The 22,857-nt window shown below is 37.5% G+C and overlaps 1 protein-coding gene across 2 annotated transcripts in view; it reads left to right on the top strand.

Moving 5' to 3' along the window:
• LOC124165309 (beta-1,3-galactosyltransferase 1-like) overlaps nucleotides 1–11,330 on the top strand; it is a 177,438-nt gene extending 166,108 nt beyond the window's left edge. For both annotated transcript variants that reach the window (XM_046542662.1, XM_046542664.1), the window contains exon 3: nucleotides 6,569–11,330. In XM_046542662.1, the coding sequence (XP_046398618.1) occupies nucleotides 6,569–7,686 (1,118 nt within the window). In that variant the 3' untranslated portion in view covers nucleotides 7,687–11,330. The remainder of the gene's footprint in view (nucleotides 1–6,568) is intronic.
• The last annotated feature ends 11,527 nt before the right edge of the window (nucleotides 11,331–22,857 follow it).

The following is a 22,857-nucleotide window of genomic DNA, read 5'->3' as shown; positions in this document are numbered from 1 at the left end:
AAGTTAAGAAATGTTATTTCTTCAATTGGAAGGTATGTTGCAGAAAGGATGACAAGATTTATTCAGTTGATGTACTGCAACGACCACTAAAGGAGTTTATCAGAAATGCCATTTAGCAACTTAGGACAGAAATTTTGTATTAGTTGAATTATGTAGCTGTCAGTATTTTTTTTGCTTCTTATACTTTCATCAGAGAAGAAAATATAAATAATTGGTTTCATGGTTTTGAAATTTTATGAATATTTATATTGGCGAGTGTTTTATGGGATTACATGGATTCACCTATCAGGTCTTTAAGAGTTCATGCTGATTTCAATGTTTTTATACCATTATTCTTGATCATATTTTCATTTTAATGACACTTTAAAATGTTCTCTATCACAAAATTTAAGTTATAAGCATCATTAGAGTTTTCTGGCAGCCATAAGCCATCTTTATTTTCGTATTTGTCTGTGGTTTTTTTATGCTCTCATTCAGGAGAATCCATCCGAGTAATTATCTAGAATTATTCCATTATTGATTGTTTCCAGCTCTTTTGATTCGCGATATTTGGGAATACATATTTTAAATTACTTCATTTAATAGCCTGTTATTTTACAAAAAAAAGTTTCTTCATGTATGGCGATTTCAAATTTATACAACGATAAAACTCCTTCTTTCTTTTATCTAGACTTGGTTGTTACTCGAAGGAAATAAATCTTGCAGAATATTTTTCCTGGTGCATGAAGCCCATTCTAAATGGCTATTTGGAATACTCTATCTCACATTATTTTTATTGTTGCTTTATTACCCTGGTATTTTGGTAAATGGAAAATTCTACCAAGCTTCTTTTAGGGCTGACAAACAAGGCTAGAAAAAGAAAAAAGAATAATAATTTTTTGTGTCTCCAGTAAAATTTAATGAACACAAAAAGGTTTTCACTTTAAAACTTTCATGGATGGCATTAACTTCATCTCATGGCTTATTTCAAGCTGCCAAGCTTTGACTCCTAGGTTGGTTTAATAAGACTTCTCCTGAGGCTGGGGTAAGTTACGATCAGATGTTCTCATATTTTTGGCCAGAAAACTGAGAACTAAATTCTGGCATCTTATTTTCGTATGCAGTCTTTACCTATTTTTATGTTATTTTTACTATGCCTTACTGTTACTGTAGAAATTAGGCAATGTCTGTTCATTAATCATTTGCTGCAATAATTTTGCTTTCTTAATATGGATGGTTTAGGAGAAAGAAAGCTATTATATATTGTATTTGGTTAAGGAGAGGAGCATCTAAAGTCAGTGGCGGCTGGTGCTTGTGTGCTGAAGAGCTGTAGTGCATTAAATAATTTAAATAAGACTAACCGCATCCTTCTTAATTCAATTGGAGTGAATAATGATGCATGGTACATGGATCAAAGTCTTAAGAATTCCCCTTTGGGCGAGAAGTATCACACAATACACTCAGCAATGTGTGCTGCCTAGTTCTCAACTAGCAAAAATTTGCTGTGATTCTCCTAAAACGGGTATAAAACGCAGTTTTGCACATGGTAAACAGTGTGCTGTGCATTGGATAGGGCTACCTCTCGGCATAGCCATAGCTTGGAATATGCATTCATTTTCGCCACTGGGGGACAGCACTTTTTAAACTTGCTGTTTGGTCACACAGAAAGTTAATTGCAGTTAGTTATTTGTTGTGTGGATCAATGTGGTGTCTTATATTCACAACCATGGCCTGGTGCAAGTGTCATTGCATGATGGATTAACCCTATAGTAGGCAACAGTAAATAGCTATGGCATTATTAGTGACTTAGTTCTCTTGGGCCAATATTGAGCATGCATTATTTTTACCTGTGAAAAAATAACTTCCGTCAACGATCTATAATACAGTGGTTTCAAATAGTATTCAATTGAAAGTTCTTGAATTGTATGCATTTTAATTATGGAAGTAAGGTAGCTGATGTTTCATTTATTTATAGCCAAAACCCGTGACCTCACAGTAAAACATATTGACTATTTATACTATTTACTCAGAGAATCTCAACCAGGTGCATAACATCAATGGCTTAGCCATGGAGGGGAGGGGGATCTGGGTTATAACCCCTCCTGAGCCTTAAAAAGAAGTGCCAAAAATGCCGCTTTGCCCTGGGGTGTTTTCCATACACCCCGGAAGAGCCCCAAAATCTCCAGTTAACTCCCCCCCCCCCCTTCCCCCCAATTCAAAATCCTGGCTATGTTACTGCATTACATCAAGTAATGCAACGTTGACATCATACATGAAATTAGAGACTCGTTTGATTTCATGTTGAACATGGAGAAAAACCGTCAAATGAATGTTTTCTTTAAGAAAAGGAGCTTTAGCAGACTTCAAAATATGAGGAATTCATCTTTTGGCTAAAATTTTTCCTTGAATTAATGCTGTGTGTGGATATCCTCTACCGTCAGTTGCAATCAAAAACTGTTGCTGTTGTGAAATTTAAATCTGCTTTTTTAACTTTCATCCATGAAGTCAACAGAATAAGTAATATGACTGAGAATATTGGTTCCATCCCTCAAGACTTATGCTGTATGATTGATGGTCCATGATGTAGGATTCCCTGAGATGCCACAGCATTAGTAATAATATTTTTTATTTGTCCAGAGATCTGTAGGTTGTGCACAAAATACAAATATAGGACACTTCAATTTAGGTACATAATCAATAAAAATTAAATTGGAATATCTAAATTATGTGTTACAAATGCAGAAGATCATTAACCGAATAAAATAGATTTTTTTTCAGGAACTTCAGTAGTTTCTTCTTAAAGACCGAAGTCCTACTCTCATTGTTCACCTCTGGAGGCAGCCCATTAAAAACCATCAGGTTTAGGACCTAGGGCTGTATTTTGAGTCCTGATAAAGTTTTGATGCTGTTCTTTACAAGTTCTAGTGTTGTGGCCGTGGTTTAGGTCATTTGATGTGTACTGAAGAATGTTATTTTTTACATGCATACTAATGCATGAAAGTGGCAAACTTTAATACAGATCTGAGATGACCTTCAAAGAAAGGCATTAAACGCTGACAGATCCAAGAACCTAAACCATGGAGTTGTTTTTCATCACCCAAGTGGACCTTTCTGCAGACCCTGCAGACTGTCATGCCAGAGGAATGGCTAATTGTACTGGCAGTGCTCTCTATTGAAAAGGAAACGGCGTCTCCAGTGCCAAGGTGGTTGGTACATTCGTTAGCAGGAAAGATTGATTGCTTTTGTGCAAAAGATCCACAGAGAAAAAATCATCCGCCTTGACCGGGACTCGAACCCAGATCCCCCGATTTCCAGCCAAGTGCTTTAGCCAGTTAAGCCACCGAGGCGTCATTCTTCCCTGTGGATATTTGCGGACATAAAACACGTAGAAGTGTTCGCTCTTGACTAGTTTGACTATGGGCCTGCTCTCCGGCTGTGGCGCTGTGCGCACGATTTGGACTGCTTGTGGCATCATATGCTCAGCAGTCCAGCATCACCTCGTCCGGTAGTGTCCAAAAATATCCACAAGGAAGAATGACACCTAGGTAGCTTAGCTGTCTAAAGCACTCAACTGGAAATTGGGGGATCCGGGTTCGAATCCCGGTCAAGGCGGATGATTTTGTCTCTGTGGATCTTTCGCACGATTGTGCATTGCAGGTGACTCCTGTATAAGTTATCACCGTGGCTAGTCTTGATATACTTTAACCTGATTGCTATTGGTTTCTTCATTTATTGCAAATGAGTGAGAAAATTTTAATTTGCACTCATTTTGATAGAGGAGGGGATTAGGAAAGGAGGGAGCAGCACATTTGGCACTAGCCGCCACTGTCTCAAGTGCCATCGACACTACATCATTACCATGCGCGTTTTGCCTGTCAGGAATTGACTAGAGTTCATAATTCAACCGGGTTAGTCGTAAGACATACATAGTTGCCTACTCTGTGGTCATAGCCTTTGCATGTGGTTGGTACAAAAGCTCAAAGATTGTTTTCATGATTTACTTGAATTTCCTCAAATTGCTGAAGTTCAGATTTTATGCTTGCTTTCTGTTGCAGTGTTTCATTTCAACAAGAACTCTCGGAAAAGTAGGTATTTATTGGGCAAGACTCCTTAGCATGCTAGAGTGTTTTGTTTGAGAAATACGTTCCTGCGTACGATATATATGTGTACTGAAATCCTGCATTGCTCCGTTTCACTTGAAAGTGTACATATGGCCTAAATCCTGACTACAGACTCTCTAGATTTGAAACTTGGACCTTATTGTCATTTATGTTTTAAATTTCTTGTAGTTCCATTTTTTTTAAGCGTTTGGTAGAATTACCGTCATATATATTATGTATGAATGGTTTATAGGTGTGCATTTGCAGTGGGCATGTAGATGTTTACTTATGCCGTGAGCTTTGAGTGATGGAGGAAATCTTGAACGTCACTTGGGTATGCCTTTGCAGTGGAATGTTCTCATTTTGATTGAACTTATGAATCTAAAGTAATGTACAATTTGTTTAGCTGACTTTCTATCTTGGTGTTTGTAATTATCATTCTCAAATTGCTAAAACGTGAAAGATGTTATTATTTGCATGCCTTTCGTCTTTCTACTTAACACATTCAGTGTGGACTGTGTCACTTCATGTTTTCAGTGTTTATACCAACATGAAGAGTTCATTAATTAACGATTATTTCATTTTAAATTTTTAGCTTCATCCATTCCGTGTATCTCAGAAATCATCTTACCATTTGATGCATTCCCATTGAGAGCCTCCGTATCCATTGTTAGCTACCTTCTTTCATGTTGTGCAGTCTGTTTTGGCCTCAGAAAAGATAACTCCCAAAATTAGAGAACTTTAACTGTCCTGCATCATATGATTTTGTGTTAGGCAGCCAGAATTTCTTGTCCAACTATGTCACCGTACTGAGAATTCTCTGATGTTGATGTAGTACCTTTTTCTCTTCAGCAACAGTTGAGTATGTACATTTTATTTTTCCAGGACTGCTCTTGTGCCCTCTCTACCAATTACCCAAATTTAAAAAAATAAATAATAAAATTTGTCTGAATATGGAGGAAAAATTATGCATTTGATCCCTCATTGAATGTGTTAATGCTGTAATAGTAAAAAGTTTTTACTCAGTGGTGAAATTTCGGTAGATTGTTATTTGCTGTGTTTTTTGTAGAAAAATTATTTTTCTATCCTTGTAAATCTATACTTCTGTCAAGTATGTTTAGTTGAAGATTTATGACTTGTTTTATCTGTGTGCCATGTTGTTTTCTTCAGGATGAGTTAAATGTTTATCCATGTTTCAAATAGCTATCCTACCATCTTAATCTACTTGTAACTCATCATTATTTTGATTGCCAGTGAGGTGTCATGATTTCTGGGAGAGAATCATTGCTGAAAGATTAATCATGTAGAAAATTTATAAGTTAAAATGCTAGTCTATTAATAGTGTACGAAAACCTTTTGCTTCCTATTTTGCTTTGAAAATATTTTAAATTCCTATAACAGTTAAATCAGTCTTGTTTGTAAACATTTACCATTGTATTCAGTAACTATTATTAGAATACTATTTTTAATTTTAAAAATCTGATATATTCATTAATCCTTGGTCACACCATTTTACATGAATGAAAATAGTAGAATTAAAATAATATTCGTTAAAATAAAAATTGCCTGGTAAGCACGTACAAAATAAGTACAAAAATTATTCAACTAGTTACTTACATTATTACGCAATATCATTTATTACTTTATTATTTATTTATTATTATCATATGCAATTCAATCAGGAAAAAAACAATTCTGTAATTAATCTAATAGAAAGATGAAAGATTCTTATGAAAAATGTATCTCTTACTTAGCCATTAAAAATTCAAAACTGAGCGTAAAATCATTTGCTGCAATAGGTGAATGTTTGCAGAAATGAATATCTTGGTATTAAAATGAAGAATAGCCTAAACCAGGTGAGGTCATGGAGGTTTAATTATTTTACATTTGGTGTGAAGCACTTGCATTCTCAATTGGAATTAAATCACTTGCCATTTCTTGCTGGGTAGGTAATTTTTTTTTCTCCAGTAAAAATATTTCTAATTAGCTGCTGAAGCTTAGTGCTTGTACAAGTGGAATCGAGGTCATTTGTGTTGAAGAGTATAGTTTTGTGCTTTTTTTCCATTAGTCATTTATCATAAATAGAACTTCTTGGGCTTGCCGTGAAATTTTTTCAAGATGTGATTTGCAGCTGTGTTGCTTGTCATGGCTGATGAAAAATGTGATATATTGGAAACTTTTATTAGCTAATTAATTTTTATTGAAGTATTGAAATGAAATATTTTTTTAAATGAAATTGAAAGTATTTTTTTTTCTTCAGATGGCTCTAGTTCTTTCTATATGAAAGATGTTTTGGGTTCTTTGAAATATGAAAATTAGTTTTCTTTTACCAAGTTATTATACATTGATAAACGTCAATACCCTGTATGCTATTACTAGATTTGTATATAAAATACTATAGACTTTTCTTTTAGCTTGGTAAATCAATTTGAATATTAGACTTATGTAAAACTTAAAGGAATTAATGGTAATTTTTGCACCATTTCCAGCTCCAATATTTGGGTGGAGCCTCAACACGACTCGTGACCTGCGGGTGTATGTCCAGCCAGACAATGAAACAGCCATCATTCCAGCCCCCAACATATGCACCTTGCCCATCACACAGCACCCTGGGAAGGCAGAGAAAGACGGAGACGAGGACGGTTTGTTACTTCTGGTCATTGTGTGCTCTGCTGTGTCGAACTTTGAAGCCAGGCAGTCCATCCGTGAAACGTGGGCTTTGGAAGCAGCGCTGCCGACGGCACGTGTTGCGTTCCTCCTCGGTCACCCTCCCCCTCCCCAAGACGATGACGAAGAGGGTGGTTACGAACACTCGGTGGCGGCCCTCCAGAGCAGGGTCGCAGAAGAGAGTCGCCTCCACGGAGACATCATCCAGGAAGGTTTCGTGGACACGTACAACAACCTCACTCTCAAGTCGGTGATGCTGCTCAAGTGGACGGCACAGCATTGCCCCGTAGCCCATTACATCATGAAGACTGACGACGACATGTTTGTGAACGTGGGTGCGATTGTGGCACACCTACGGGAGAGGGTGCGTCAGAGGAGGAAGTGGCAGAGGAGACGGAGGTTAGGCGGGACCGAGGGGGGCCAAGCGCGTGGCCAATCTCGGGCAATCCGTGTCATGCCCTTTGACGCTGAGGATACGCTGTTGGAGGGGACCCTCATATGTGGTGCGAGGCCCATTTCGAGCACGCGGTCCAAGTGGTACGCTCCCAGATACATGTACTCAGGCCGTGTGTACCCGGACTACTTATCCGGAACAGGGTACATCATGTCTCGTTCGGTGGCGAGGAGACTTCTTTCTTCAGCTCTCTCAACTCCCCTCTTCCATCTCGAGGATGTGTTTGTGACGGGTATGTGTGCACGGGCCTCTGGTCTCCATCCCAGGGACCACCCTGCCTTCAGCTATCAGAGGAGAAGGATTGACGATCCGTGTGGCTATCGTAACAGCTTCACTGCGCATCGCTTGGATGCCTCCGAGCTGAGGTTGGTGTGGTCCAGAATAAAGTCTCCCACCCTCCGTTGTCCCGTGACATCCCCTCCTCCGTCGTCTCCATCTACTGGCCGACCAGGAGCTCCGAGGCGGAGATCGGGTTCCTGTGGCTGAGAATGGAATCGTCTGAAGTTCGTTCGATTTTGATTTGGCGAATGTTTTGCTGTCTTTGGTGCAGCACCCTGACGGCTTCCACTGAATGGGTAAATAGCTACCCCGTGCGGGTTTACACGGATGGTTTTTTGTGTGATGCCATTCGCTCCTGAGATCTCACTTATCAAAATAAGTATTTCCAAGTATGCCCTTGCATATAAGTGCATGCCCTTAATTTTATTTGTCTTGAGTAAAAAGTGATATCTTAAGTGGTTCCATTGAGGGGACTGCATTGAGTTCCCTTTGCCTGTTTTGGCTGTCAACTTAATCATGCCCAACTCCAAGGTATGCCAGCGCTTGATGTTTGGGCTTCCAAGTCAGTTGCCAGGCAGGCTAGCCAAGTCATTTGGTGCCATGAGTCAAAAAAGAATGATGTTGCCAATTTTGTTGAGAAGGAGAGAGATGAAGGAAGCTCCATGAAATGGAGTGCTGTCAAGTGTGATTGTGTATTTGTATATTTTTCACTTATTTAAATACACACCAAGATTTCTTCATTCCCATGTATTTCCTACCATGTTTAGTGATAACGCATGCCTACACTTATCAAGGCTGCCTTTCTGCCGATAACTCCCTTGTTACTCGGGAGTTACTAACTCTTATTACATGCAATTAATGCCATTTATCTCAGCACTTATTTTCCAATCCAAGGCACATGAATGCTTGAATAACAAAAAGTCATAAATGACCGTATATACGCAGACTCTTGTAAGCAAAAATTCTCCTTCGGGTATTGCCAAGCGTTCTATTACCCTTGTTAATATTTAGCTTTGGAGATAGTAGACGGTGCGCTAACTAGGCAATCAGGGTCAGAGGTGGAAATTTGATAGCTTGATGATGCTGGTCTTGGATTGTAAGCATTTTTTATGAATTTGAATCATCAGTCTCAAAATCCACAGCAAAATTATGAAGGTGAAGAAAGTAATGCACTTTGTAGAATAAATATTCAGCCTTGGCCATGTTTTTGATGGTTATGCAAGCTGTTGAAGCAGTCATGAGAAAAATTATATTTGTTCATGTTTTGCCTTTGTTGTGATAGACAGTCATGCCCTTGTGCATAGATTTTATTCAGGTTTATAGGCAAATGAATGTACCTACCTTGCAATCACTTGTGATGGTTCCTTTCTCATAAATCAAGTTGTTTGGGAATTCCTTTTGTTGTAACTATAATTTAAAATCATTGTCCATGTTGACCCTTCTCACTCAAATGTATATCAGGACTGATCCATGATTGTTTTTCTCTGGTTCTTCTGAGATGAATAACTTAAAATTGATATTGTTAAGAACCCTGCAAAAAAAAGATTTGCCTAGTCAAGTGATCACAAATACTGATCAAGGTTTAATTTATCATTTCATATGTTATTCATAATTACTTTGAATTATGCATTCATCTGTGATGTCAGTATTGTTTACAGAATGATTAAGTGACAGAACATTCCCCCTGCATGATAAGGGGAAGGAAGAAATTGACTCTAGGGGAAATCATGAGAAATATCTTCCACTAATGCCAAATGATAATGGGCTCTTTCACTAATTTTAGGAATGGTCAATGGAGATGGTGATAAGAAAATGAGGGAAACCAAATTTTTCCTTTTTTAATCCATTGCTTACTTCTTGAGCTATTTGCGGTAAAAAAGCTACATCCATAATAACCCTCTCGCAGATTTGTAGGTTGATGTCATCACTGTTGAGCAAGTCATAGTGTCCAAATCACTCATTAGCCTTTCTCATCCGCATTGTGTGGTTCTTTGTTGTTTAATGAGTGATTCTTTCACTCAATGAGCAGTTCTCTCTTCGTGAAATATGAACCAGCAATCTAATGACATCACCAACTCATGAAAAGTGCATGGCAACTTTCACATTTTATTATTTTAAACTTATGAGAGTATGTCGGATTAAGGAAGCTTCGTTTTTTCAATGTAACTTATCTTTACCATCCATTCATGAAATTCTTTTAGTAAACTATCTTTTCGGCATTGCAGCATGATTTTTTTTCAAAATGCTGACCTATTTTGGAAATGTTACAGGAATTTTAGGAATGCATTAGATTTTAATCAATGAGAAAATAATCATTTGGGCTTCCTCTCTGTGAGCCATTAGAAAACCAGATGGGAAATTCCTTCAAGGAGATGTTACATGAGTGGTGGCTGTGTCTTAATTCTACCCCTTCCATCTGTCTCGTTCAATCATAGATTCCAAAATCATTGCATGGAGGGGCTAATCTCTGCTCAGATAAATGGTTCATAACACTTCTAATGAACAGGGCTTTTGTGTTGTTTTGGATTCGATTGGCCTGTTACATAAACCTCTGTGAGTTCATGTGCATTGGCATGACGGTTTTTGTTATCAGCACTAGAACAGAAATACATGTCAAGTCGTCAACAATCAGTTTGAGAAATACATGAGCCGAATTAGAACTGGTTGTATTTTTTGTTCATTCCCACGTTCATGCATTCACACGCAAGCTGGTCTGTGTTAATGTATGTACGTATTGGGTATCCTGGTCTTAACCCTTCAGTGGACACGTTTAATTTTGTTTTGCAGTTGGACACATGGGCGACAATGGTGGCCCAAAATCAATTTTTTTATGACCCTAAGCTTTCAACATTTTGTAAAAAAATTATAAATTTGGACCTTGTTTACTGTTTAGTGAACTTTTTATCACCAGGTACCCTTGAGAGGAAGGTAAACGTGCCGAATTTTGTTTACACGTCAAAGGAGACAAATGTCATGCTAAATTTGCAGCACAGCTAGTGACGCTGACAGAAAAATGTCACACGGGCGCGTGTGCCACGTACGTTCGTTGCCCAATCCCACCTGCTTCCATTTGAGTGCTATTTATAGCTAATCTTGTGCCGATTACTTGCAAGCAATTGTGTAAGGTTTTTGAGGAGTAAATAATGTCCAGCTACTGAAAATCACATGTATATTATGCCATCGTTAGAAAAACTTCACTCGAATGAAACAGTGTGGGCCACCCATTTGTCCCACACGCCCACTGAAGAGTTGAACAGCCAGACATAAATGCTTTTTTTTACTCGCATTAACCAATTTTTACAGATCTTTGAAATGCATAAGTGCAGAACAGTATCATACCTTCATTGATACATTGGTTAATGACTATATTTGTTTTTTTTTTATCTCTCACATTCTATACTGTTGTTTGGTATATTTTCTAAGTGAAGGCACCTAAACATTCATGGTAAACCAGAAATCCAAATTCTCTATTAGTTCACCTTGGAGGACTTTTTGAATTCATAACCAGCATTTTCTTTTGGATTATAAGTGAACTTTTAAATTGATGGTAAAATATGCGAAGCTCCAGTGATTGTGAAGATGGAAAGGCATTCGATTGCTTAAAATGTTTCACTCATCCACCTCTCTCAGTTGTTTTTGTGAAACGCCTTTGTGATCGTGAATCCCATATTTAAATAATTTCATTTGGCCTCGTAATGTGCTTGAAATGTATGTTTGGATATGCTATTCAAATCTTTAAAACATTCTGTCATTTACTGATTTTGTGTCTTTATCTGTGCATTGCCACATGTTCTTTCGATTGGGGTTTCTAAACAAAGGTGAATGAATTATTTGTGGGGCATGGAAATTGTCTGTGCCACAAAAAATCTCCACAAGGATTTGCCAAACAAAAGTCCATGTGTTTTGAAAGTACCTGTAAAACTCCCATGACTTTTTCCATTGTGTAGCCTAATATGTAATTAGGTGCCATTAATTGTTTTAATACATGCTATTTTTTATAGTACCCATTACTGTGTTCAAAAAAGTTGTTGATTTTTAAATTATTGCATCATGAAAGTTTATTTTTCTTGACTTACCTTATAATCATCTCTTGTCAGAGATGAGTGAAATTGAATGGCACATGTACATGACCGTAAAATGTGAGTTCAATAATTATTATTCCTTTATAATTTTCTCTCTGATTTTTCCATCACATTTTGTGCTAAAAAGTACTACTGAGCTACTTGCTGCCAGCTAATGAGTAATAGGTGATTTTTTCAAATCCTGGGACATTCTCCGAACTCCACTCAATGAAAAGATATCAAATCATCAGAGGTAGCCTGAATATCATCGGAAGTCAACTTTCACGAGGCATCATTAGCTATGGGATCAAATTATTATATCAAACATACCGTATTTCTCCGAATATAGTCCCCCTCTGAATATATTTCCCCCCCCCCCCCTAATTTTGAGGCTTCATTTTTGGGAAAAGTTAAAAAATGCGTTTGAATATATGTAGTCCGTTTGAATATAGTCCCCCCTTAACTTTTACCACGGGCATTTTTGGAAAAAAAGGGGGGACTATATTCAGACATATACTGTATGTTTTGTATAATAATTTGATCCCATAGCTAATGATGCCTCGTGAAAGTTGCCTTCCAATGATGTTCAGGCTGCCTCTGATGATTTGATATCATTTCATTGATTGGATGTTTGCTGCTGGAGGATGTTGTTGTTAATGGTATCCTCCTTTAAATTTGATGGCACTTGATGGGGATGGAATGTCTTTTGTGACTTATTTTCAACTGACATAATTCGACCAAGTAGCGCCAAAATCAGTTTTGAAAAAAACCTTGTCTGCTATAGTCCACAAATTTTCACAGGGGAGAATGACGCCTCAGTAGCTTAACTGGCTAAAGAAAGCACTTTGGAAATAGGGAGGTCAGGGTTCATATCCCAGTCAAGGCGAATGATTTTTTCTCTGTGGATTTTTTGCAAAATCAGTTGATTTGATTCAATGCATTGGTGAATTAATTGGAATAAAGATGGGTTAAATTTCATGAATGAATTCTTACACTGAAATGCTCATTAGACAGTGAGCATACTCAAAAGACTAATCATCATCTGGCCAAGATCGCTTTTTCTTGTAAATCATAACTGCTGACGTTATTAATCTGGAAAGTCAAACACTTGTGCATTAACAATTAATGTAAGCTGTAGTTGTTTTTAAGTTACTCTGTAAATCTCTTGCTCTCTTGACGTGAACAGATCTCACCCTCGATCTCGCACGAGTTCCTTTCTATTTATGGGTGTTGTGTTGGATGTAATTCATCGTGTTATGTTATTTCCTAAAGAAATTGCTGTTGTTATGTGATTAAGTGCTTACTTTGTCTGAATTACACATGTGTTTCTGTTGGTACTTAAAAAGTTATTTACCCAGGGCTCAAGTGAATAATGATGGAAATGTTTTGAGTTCAAATTTTAAGGATAAATTTACTTCCCTTTCTACATTTATTCTTTGTTGTTAGCAACCATGGTGTCAACTCAAGGTGTCCTTACCAACGTTGATGTTGATGCGTTTTATCGTGAAGTTTCATTTTTCTGTTCAGAGTTTCTTCAGAATTATATTATGTAAAGCCTTAACTTCCCACAAATTTCAAGCACTACACCTTTAAATCAGAGCTTCTTCAGAGGTGAAGGCATGTGAAAAGGTAAATCTATTTGATTCTTGGATAATTAGTTCTGATCAAGGTCAGAGTGTGAGCCACATAGTTATCTACCATATGTTTAATGAATAAATGGATGGGCATTTGATGCACAGAGGAGAAGCAAGCCCACTTCAAATCTCAGCTATTGGAACTAATGTCTTCTATGTACCAGATGTTTTGGAGAATAGGGAGTTTGGAATGTGCTGATATAATTTATTTTTGGGAGAGGGAAGGTGGGGCAATAATTCCCCTTTTGGTAGATCTGCTTCTGATTGCTCCTCAAAACTCTTCTTGGGTGCCTTGTTTTTAGGAGGTATTTCCCAATCTTACTGAATTCTGAATTGGATTTATTACCCTCGATTATTGTGCTGCTAAAGTTGTCAATCAGTCTTTCTCAAATCAGTATTGTAGAGTCTTCAATGATTGCATTACATGGAAGTTTTTTTCAATGAAGCAATTCATACTCTTGAGATGCCATACATCATGCTGGTTTGTTATGATTTCGTAAGGGAAATGGTGATAGGATCTCCTGTTATAATTGACCTAGGAACTTCTTATGCACTTCAAATTTCTATTTGTATTCTACTCTCTTTCATTAACTATCCTTACCCTCGACAGCTTGACCCAGACATCTAAATCCTTATATTGTTTTATTTTCTTTGTTTTTAAGTTATTCATTTAAAATTTTCCACAAATTCCACTAGGTATAGCTGAAAACCACCAACTATATTGCTTAAGTAAATCATTTTAATGGATTTGTTTGTAGATTCCCTCATTTTGTTTGTTTTGGAGGAAAAGACTGTAATAACAGTACTCCACATCTCACATAATGTTGGGGGTAGACTTAGTATTAATTTAAAGTAAATAATTTTTTATGTGGTTAAAACTTTCAGTTCTCTGCATAAAATTCTATGTCTTCAGTCATGTTTGGAAGTACATTTATCATCTAAATAGAATACAAACCTCCTGCTCCAACACTTTTTTGGTGATGCATTATTTGCTTTTAACTTATGGAAAGTCTTAGAAATTTTCAGGATGTATGAAGTGAGCTATTGTCAACATTTTCCTGTGTCTCTAATGTTGTAATTATACCTTTTACTTTAAATTATTTTCTCTGGTATATTTTTTAAATATTGATGAGATACAGGCAATTGTTGGACAGGGTCTACTCTGTTCACCCTGAAAATTTCAAGATGATAGAATAAATTTTATGTTACTACCTAATTCCTCACCAAAGAAGACTGGTTGAGAGTGAACTAAGCTTTCTCTGACAGGAAAACTTGGAAATTGACAGAGAAAACTAACAATGAACATGCTTTGCTAATTGCAATTTTTAGGAATCTCCCATTCCTAATTTCCATCAAGAATCTGGCATAGTTGAACTAATCAAATTATGCTGTTCATCCTTTCATATCGAGTAGTCTTTATTGGAAGTATCACTTGTGACTCACGCTCTGATCTAGACTTGAATTCAATCCCCATTGATGTTCAACTTCAGCATTGTGTGTTCTATTCTTCTATCCAATGTCATCCCACTAGGATGTACCACTATGGGTCAACAAGCCAAGGCTCTGTGCTTCTCATCCCATTTTCAAATATAACAGTTGCCATCTTTGCTTTGATTTTTGGTTGCAATGAATTTACTGTCTAAAAATTGTGCGTTAATTTTCATTCCTTTATTTATATTCACCCATAATTCAATGTGGCCACACCACTGTAGCATTTAGTGAGTGCTCCAAATTTACAGGGATGCTGCTGATAGAGTAGCAGGGTCAGCAGCGATATCCTAGGAACTTGGTACATCATAATTTCACTGCTTTCCTGCAACGCATGGGTAATGTGCCCTAAAGTTTTTCCCTCCTAGTGCCTCACTCTCAGGAGGCCTGCTTGTGTATGCTTACCTTGATCGTTTGTTTTAAAAACATGTAGATTAAACGTGGGAATCATTTAGCTCTTACAAGCCTTGTTCAGATGTGTACCTACATTCTAAAATACATTGTCAAGTGTTTGTACAGTTGAGTATGTTCCGTCTCTGTGATGACCTCTGAACCTTGATCTATATTAGTCGCTTCTCAGAAATTCTGATGACTCAATCACTTTTGTTTGGGTGTACGTTCAATCTCTGGAGAGTGATTATTCCTGGTGAGGCAGTCTTGTGCTCTAAAGAGTTGATGCTGCTACATGGCTTGTGTTTTTCTGTGATTTGATGGGCATAGGACTTTCAGATCATTATGTGTCAGAGGTGATGAATTTTGTATCCATGCTTATGTCTTTTACTGCTATCCGAGTGTAAATTCTTCACCTATTTATTTTTCTTTTGGAATGTTGAAACTGTATTCTGGTTCCTGAAACTTTTATTCCTTTATAAATATGTAATATCTTAGGGTAATTTTCCAAAATGGGAATATATGTGATTTCCAGAGTAAATTGCTCAAAATTTTACTGGCATGCATTTGCCGAATCTATAACCCCATAAAGCTTAGTAGGAGTTCTTATCAATACGAATTTTGTAGTATTTTAAGTTAACTCTGTGATTTAATGGCAATGCTTTAAAAAATATTTATGAATCAGGTAAATGTGCTTATTTCTCAACTTGTAACCGGCATACAGCCATATTTTCCTGGAAATGTAAGCAAGGGTATGGATGAGGAATGTTCATTCAGAATTAACGTTTCTATCTGATGTATATTTGTTGTGCGAATGAAAGGATTGATTGTGATGACATTTTAAAACTTATTTTTGAATTATGTAATAAATGCCATTTTTAACCATGGTTGTTTTCCATTTTATTTTAAGAAACTATAAAGATATCTACCTACCTAGAGAATAACTATTAATTTTTTTATGTAGGAATGGAAGGATCAACAACTTTGCTATTTCCGCATCGTATTTTATTGACACCGACCAGGTTTCGTTACAGAGTAACATTATCAAGGTGGAAATTCAGGTAAATTGGCAGTATATAGTATAGCAGAAGGTTGGGTAGGGAAAATTACCTGGAGCCGTTGGTTAGGGGGAGGTTGGGGTTGGAGCTGGGTTTGGCGTCACTGTGGGTGGGGTGGGTGGATGAGTAAGGGGGAAAGTGGAGGAGGGGGGAGCGAGAAGGGTAAAGGTGGTCGTTGAACAGGTATGAGTCCCTGTGGCTTAAAATTTCCAGCTCTTCCAGGGCGTCTAATCTCCGTCCTTTCTTCTCAAAGTGCAGAATAGTAGGGATGAAGTTAGTAATGTGCGCCATGTCGATAAGGTGTTTTGCAAATTGTGAGTGATCATTCCCCTGTCTATGACACATCTGGTGCTCGGCCGCCCTGATGGAAAAACTCCCCCCTGTTTGGCCGATGCAAATCGCGTCACAGTCAGAGCAATTGAGGCAATATACTCCGCTCCTTTCCTCCGGGATATCCCTGTCCTTTGGTGACCCCAGCATGCTCCTTAATGTGCTGTGGTTATAAAAGGCTGGCCTTATTTTTTCTTTTGGAAGTAGTCTTTGCACTCTTAGTGACAAATTCCCAAGGAAGGGAATCCGGCACCGTTAAGGAGATCCCTCCGGGGGATTATGCATTTTATATATTAGACGTCTTGCCATCTGAGTTCTTTTTCGTCGTTAATCCACTAATTTTTCTTTGTAGCCATTGTTGACAGCAATGTCCTTTATGGTACGGAGTTCATTTGCCATGTTATTTCCGACATAGGAATGTGGCATAACCTATGTATCAGCGATTTGAGGGCTGCTGTTTTTTGTTGAATATGGTGTCTGGAGCTCTCGTGGATGATGGTGTCGGAATATCGTTCTTTCCTGTGGATGGAAAGGTCGAACTTATGATTTATGATTCTTATGGCGAGGTCCAATTAATTCAAAACGCCTTCCTTCTCAGTTTCCATGGTGAATTTGATGTGCTTATCCTGAGAATTGAGCACTGTCAGAAATTGTGATAGCTGTCTTAACGTACCACGCCACACACAAAACACATCATCTACGTATCAGTACCATTTTACTGTTTTTTAGTTGGGGATTTTTACTACAGAACAGAACTCTCTCAAAATTGTCCATATAATTTGTGCACCAATCAAAACAGTTTTTTCTTCAACGGCAAGCACTATAAACAATTAGATGGCCTTGCCATGGGGTCACCTTTGTCCCCCATCATAGCAGAAAGACTTTTGAGTTAGGCAGGAAAAATATGTGATGTAAAACGCAACAGGCTTGATCCTGACAGAGTGAAGATGCTTTGCTTTCTGAGCAAAAATTTAAAATCCGTAAAAGGAGATTAAATTTTTGAGGCATTATTGATAATGATAAGATATTTACAATAAAAGATAGATATTAAAAGAGATACTTTTATTTTAAATTTAAACATGAGTGAAGTAATACCTATGAGGTAATAACACTTTTCAGGTATGTTCTGTTTTGAAATTTAGTTTGTATATTTTAATTGCATAGTGATGATATGAAAGATGTTGTCAACTGATTCTTGCACAGAGTAATAATTTTTTAAATGGTTGTCTTGTTGCCTTAAATTAAGTGATATTTTTCTTGGAGCCTATTGTGTCAGAATCGGAATTGAAATATCAGGATCGGAATCGTTAAAATTTTGGAATCGACCCATCACTAGTTGATATGAATCGCTGTCGTGAGAGGGCAGTGACGTGCTCCAGCACGGGCATCCTCCCCTTTTTCCCCCCCAAGAACTGTTTGATGGGGAAGAGGTAAGATAGTATGGTATTTGGAAGAGACGACCGACAGCTTAGGTCATTTGCACCATAAGGGAAGGGTTTGTATGAAAGGGGGGAGAGAAACCTGGGGGCATTGGCAGTAGCCTGTTCTTGACGAAAGGCGCCAAGGGGACCACGGCTTAACGTCCCATCCGACGGACAGAGTGTTGCACTTGAAATGTCCTCCACACAGCATTTCGAGCAGGGAACGGGCAGTTCCTGAAAATTCTCTGCCTCCACCGGGATTTGAACCCGAGCCCACGGGGTGGGAAACTAATACTCTAGCCAACACCAACCCAATCCCCAAGAGGTAAGATAATCATCGCCTCGGTCTGAGGGAAGATGAATGCCTACTCGGACTGTGCGTGAGAGAAAGAGAATAGTCCCCTTCCTCCCAGCGTGCGCTATTCTTTCTTAAAGCGTTCTAATGTTGGAAACTTGGGAAAATGTTTATATATCTCACTCATTTGAGAATAGTTTTGAGATCTTTTACGACAAATTGCTCCATCATATAGAGTGTTGCATTCCAACCGTCACCATCAACATTAAAAATAGGAAAAACAAATGTAAAAAACCATGGCTCACTGAGGAAATAATTAATTTGTCACGCATTGTAAAAGAAAAAGCACATAGATATAAAAATTCCCAGAATAATGAATTGTTCTTAGATTTTCAAAAGACAAAGAAGAAGTATACTGCTTTACTAAAATATTCAAAAAAATCTTTTAATAACAAACGCATAACTGAAGCACAAAATAAGACAAAGGAAACATGGAAAATTATCAATGCACAGCTCGGAAAAAAACGAAACCCATGCGTACCAAAATTTTTCAATGACGATGGTTCTTTAATAACTGATCCAAATATAGTATGCAATCGAATCAACGAAGCCTTTTGTAATTTAACTAAATCCCAGCTCATAAACAATAATAACAACCATTGTTTAGTAGATTACACCAGTGAAGTGCATTCTCTTTACCTTTATCCATGTGATGAAAAAGAAATGTTAATGTGCTTAGATAAATTATCTAACTCTTCAGTTCCTGGAGTTGATAATATACCTGGTCGACTAGTAGCGGATTTAAAAGAACTTATTGTGCAACCATTACTATTTTTAGTCAATGAATCGCTGAGGCTAGGGATCTTTCCAGAACCCCTAAAACTGAGCAAAGTAATACCTGTGTACAAAAACAAAGGTAATAAGGATGATATAACCAACTATAGGCCTATCTCACTTTTAACACAGCTTTCTAAAGTTTTTGAACGTATATATTACAACAGATTACTTTCTTTTGTGGAAAAATACAAAATTCTTTCTAACTCTCAGTGGGGATACCGGAAAGGACGTTCTACAGAGGATGCCCTCATCACTGCCTGGAATTTTATTTCAAATTCTTTGGATAATGGCAAACAGGTCTTGGCATTATTTTTTGATTTCTCTTGTGCATTTGATATGGTTAATCACTCCATACTCATAAACAAGTGTCACCAAAATGGAATCAGAGGAGTCGCACTGGAGTGGCTAAAATCATACCTTAGCAATAGAATGCAATGTGTTGAAATGAGACTTAGTGACACACTATGTAAATCAAACCAAAACAAGATAACGTCAGGTGTCCCTCAAGGTAGCATCTTGGGTCCTCTACTCTTCCTGATATTCATTAACGACTTGCCCTTGATTGTTAATAGCATCCATGTCAAACCAGTCCTCTTTGCAGATGACACAAACTTCCTAATTTCAGCTAATGACATCAATGAAGTGCATCACTATGGTCAGCATATATTAGATTTAGTCTGGAATTGGTGTCTTTCCAACAAATTAAAATTAAACAGTGCAAAAACTCAGTCTATGCTGTTTAACCCGAATCATTCCAAAGATTTTGGAACATTGACACTGAACAACCATACACTGAGTCTAACTAAAACTTGTAAATTCTTAGGGCTACAAATTGAAAATACTGGGAACTGGTCCTTCCATGTAAAAGACTTGTGTTCGAAATTGTCCCGAGTACTGTATAGTGTGAGGTTCCTAAAAGCATCCTTACCTCACAAGGCGATGATGTCAGTTTACCATTGCAACTTTATAAGTAGAGTGACTTATGGTATTGTATTCTGGGGATCAACTGTAACGCTATTAGATACAATTTTCAAGATGCAAAAAAAGATTATAAGATGTATAATGAGTAAGCCTTATACTTATTCTTGTAAACCCTTATTCAAAGAACTGAATTTGTTAACAGTGCCTTGTATATATATATACCAACTATGTTTACTGATAAAAGAGAATATTAATGATTTACCAATTAATAATGATGTACATGAGCACCTAACTAGGTCTCATCGCCACATCCATGTTACCCTCCATAAAAAACGTATAGCAGCAAAAAGTCCCATTGCAATGGGATCAAAAATATTTAACTTCCTTCCCAAAAGTATTAATTTGATTAATTCTAATAGGGAATTTAAATCTTCTTTAAAGAAATTTTTAATTAATAAGTGCTACTACAGTGTAAATGAATTTTTAAATGACAAATGAACTCTGACCATTTTTACATTTTTAAGTGTTATGTTGATTACTTTGACGTGTCTTATATCTATGTTGTATTCATAAGATCCTTGGACAAATAAAAAAATTATTATTATTATTTATTATTATTAGAACTACCTAAATGGGGGGGTACTATAGGAGGGATTTATTTCTCTCCTGATGAGCTGTCTTTTCCACGAATCCTTTCCGCTTCCCTTTGGTTGGCTTTTTCCGTTACTACTGAAATACTTTTACTACATGCAGCTATGAGAAAGTGTTGAATCGATCTTATATACTTCAAAGAATGCAGTCAGAAAGCAAGACAGATGAGAAAGATAATCAAGAAGAGCATCTTCTGCACGAAGGATGGGGAAAGGAGTAGTATTTTGCAACAAGATAATGATGAGCAAAAGTGTGTGTCACATAAGAGGTAAAGCAGGCTGGAGTTTTGCTTAACCCTTTCGCTGCTACAAGCGGGAATACCCGCAAAAAACATTATGGTTATTGCCTGCGACATGCGGGGATATTCCACGACTTTCAAAAAACTTTTCCTTTCAACACGACATGCGGGTAAATATCTACGTTTTTGAAAAACCCTTCCTTCGGTCGTAGGTGCTGTCATCTGCTCGAAATTCTAGCGGAACTACGTCCATTCGTGCGGCGACATTCAGCGACGTCAAATGAATGATTCAATTCATTTTTTTCTGGATAATAGGCAAAATAATGGAACCGATGAAAAATCTATTGAAGCAGCAAAAGGGTTAAGAGGGTCCTTGGTAAATGTTTTTGGGGCCTTCTGCTCCCCCTCACGTCCCCCACTTCTGATAGTGCTGTGTTTAATAACTCCTCCAGAAGGGTGAGTGGGTGACCTCGTGAGTTACTTATATGTTGTGTAATGCGCTAGTGATGCCACTGTTGATGATGATTATGTATATCTAACCTAAGTTTACTTAGGTTTGCTATTCATTCTGGTACTACTACAAACGCTTAAAGGAAAATATGATTAAACAATCTGGTATGTAGGCCAGGCTTACTCAAAACATTGAAGAGATAAAATTGATGGTTTGAGGCGTAACTTTGTGAAAGCGATTCATTATGGAAAATGTAGAAGAAACTTTGTGCTTTCACATTAATTTTTCATGTTGAAGGGATGGACCAAGTCAACCTAAAAATTTCTAGGTTAATGGCTGTGTTCCCTTTCCCCCTTGGAAGGTAACAGGCAAATGCACAGACACTCTATGAGAGCCACCCAGACAGTGGTGATCCAGTTTAGCTGTTGTGTTTTCATACTTCGTGCTCTGCTCTCCTGCTATTACTTGTGACCTACCCAAATAATAATTTTCTTAGAAACCTGTTACTTTGGAGCAGCAGCGGATCCAGGATGTAAGGGCAGGGTTGAGCTTGGGGGCTCTCCTCTCCTGCATGACAACTATATCTTTGACAACTGAAGAAAATTACAATTTAATCAAGTGTAAATTGGACACCCAAAGGGGGGGGGGACTAGGCTCTGGATCCACCACTGCTTATTATTGTGTGGAAGAGACAATAGCGGATATAGAAAAAAACTCAAAGGGGGGCGCAAAAGATGTCTTGAGCTACCTACCTTTACTTTTATCATAATAAAAACTTATCAAGTCACTTGCAAACTTTAAGAAAGTTTAATTTAAACAAAATATTCGGATATAAAAGACAATGTCATCTTTATGGCATAAAATAGCTTACTGGTCACTAGTTAATAATGGTTCTGCAACGTTAGGCAATGTGGACGGCCCCACAAGGGGGGATGCCCCCCAATATAACGTCTCTGGGAAGAGACTGCCAACTCAATTGTAACTATTGGAGTGCCAAATCCCTCTGGCAGCTGCCTAGGTTAGTTCCCTAGTTATGTAATCATCTGATCTGGTGTATCAGTGAGCAAACATTTTGTCTCCAACACAGCTGCATATATGTTTGATACTGCAGAGTCCATCTTCTCCATTACATAGATTCTACATTCATTGATGAATTTCACTCATCTATAAAAAATAGAGCCCCAAAAAGAATATCAATCCTGGCTCTTCACTTCTTCTCCACGAGCATTCTCAGCCATGAAAGAAATACTTTGGACTCTGACCCAACTCCTTACTCTTGAGGACGGTGAAAGGTTGCAGTAAGGGTTGTTCTATTCAAGGGTTTATAATAACTATCTAGGGAGTACAATCATAATGGTGGGTTCCCTCCAGATTGAGCATGTTGTTTTTCAATATTTTACGTTTTCGTATAATATTTATACGTAAATAAAGCGTATTTTTTATTTTTAACTCTCAAAAACATAAAAATGACATTTACAGCGTTATTACTCAGAAAAAACGATATTAAAATAGGATATTCAGGCATACTTTTGAAATTCGCGGGTAAAATTTCATTCGTCGTTTTCGATGTAAACATTGGAGGCGCTTGTGGCGTGTATTTTGT

This window comes from Ischnura elegans, chromosome 9 (assembly GCF_921293095.1).
Source record: "Ischnura elegans chromosome 9, ioIscEleg1.1, whole genome shotgun sequence".
NCBI lineage: Eukaryota > Metazoa > Arthropoda > Insecta > Odonata > Coenagrionidae > Ischnura > Ischnura elegans.
This window is presented reverse-complemented; position numbering and strand designations above follow the sequence as displayed.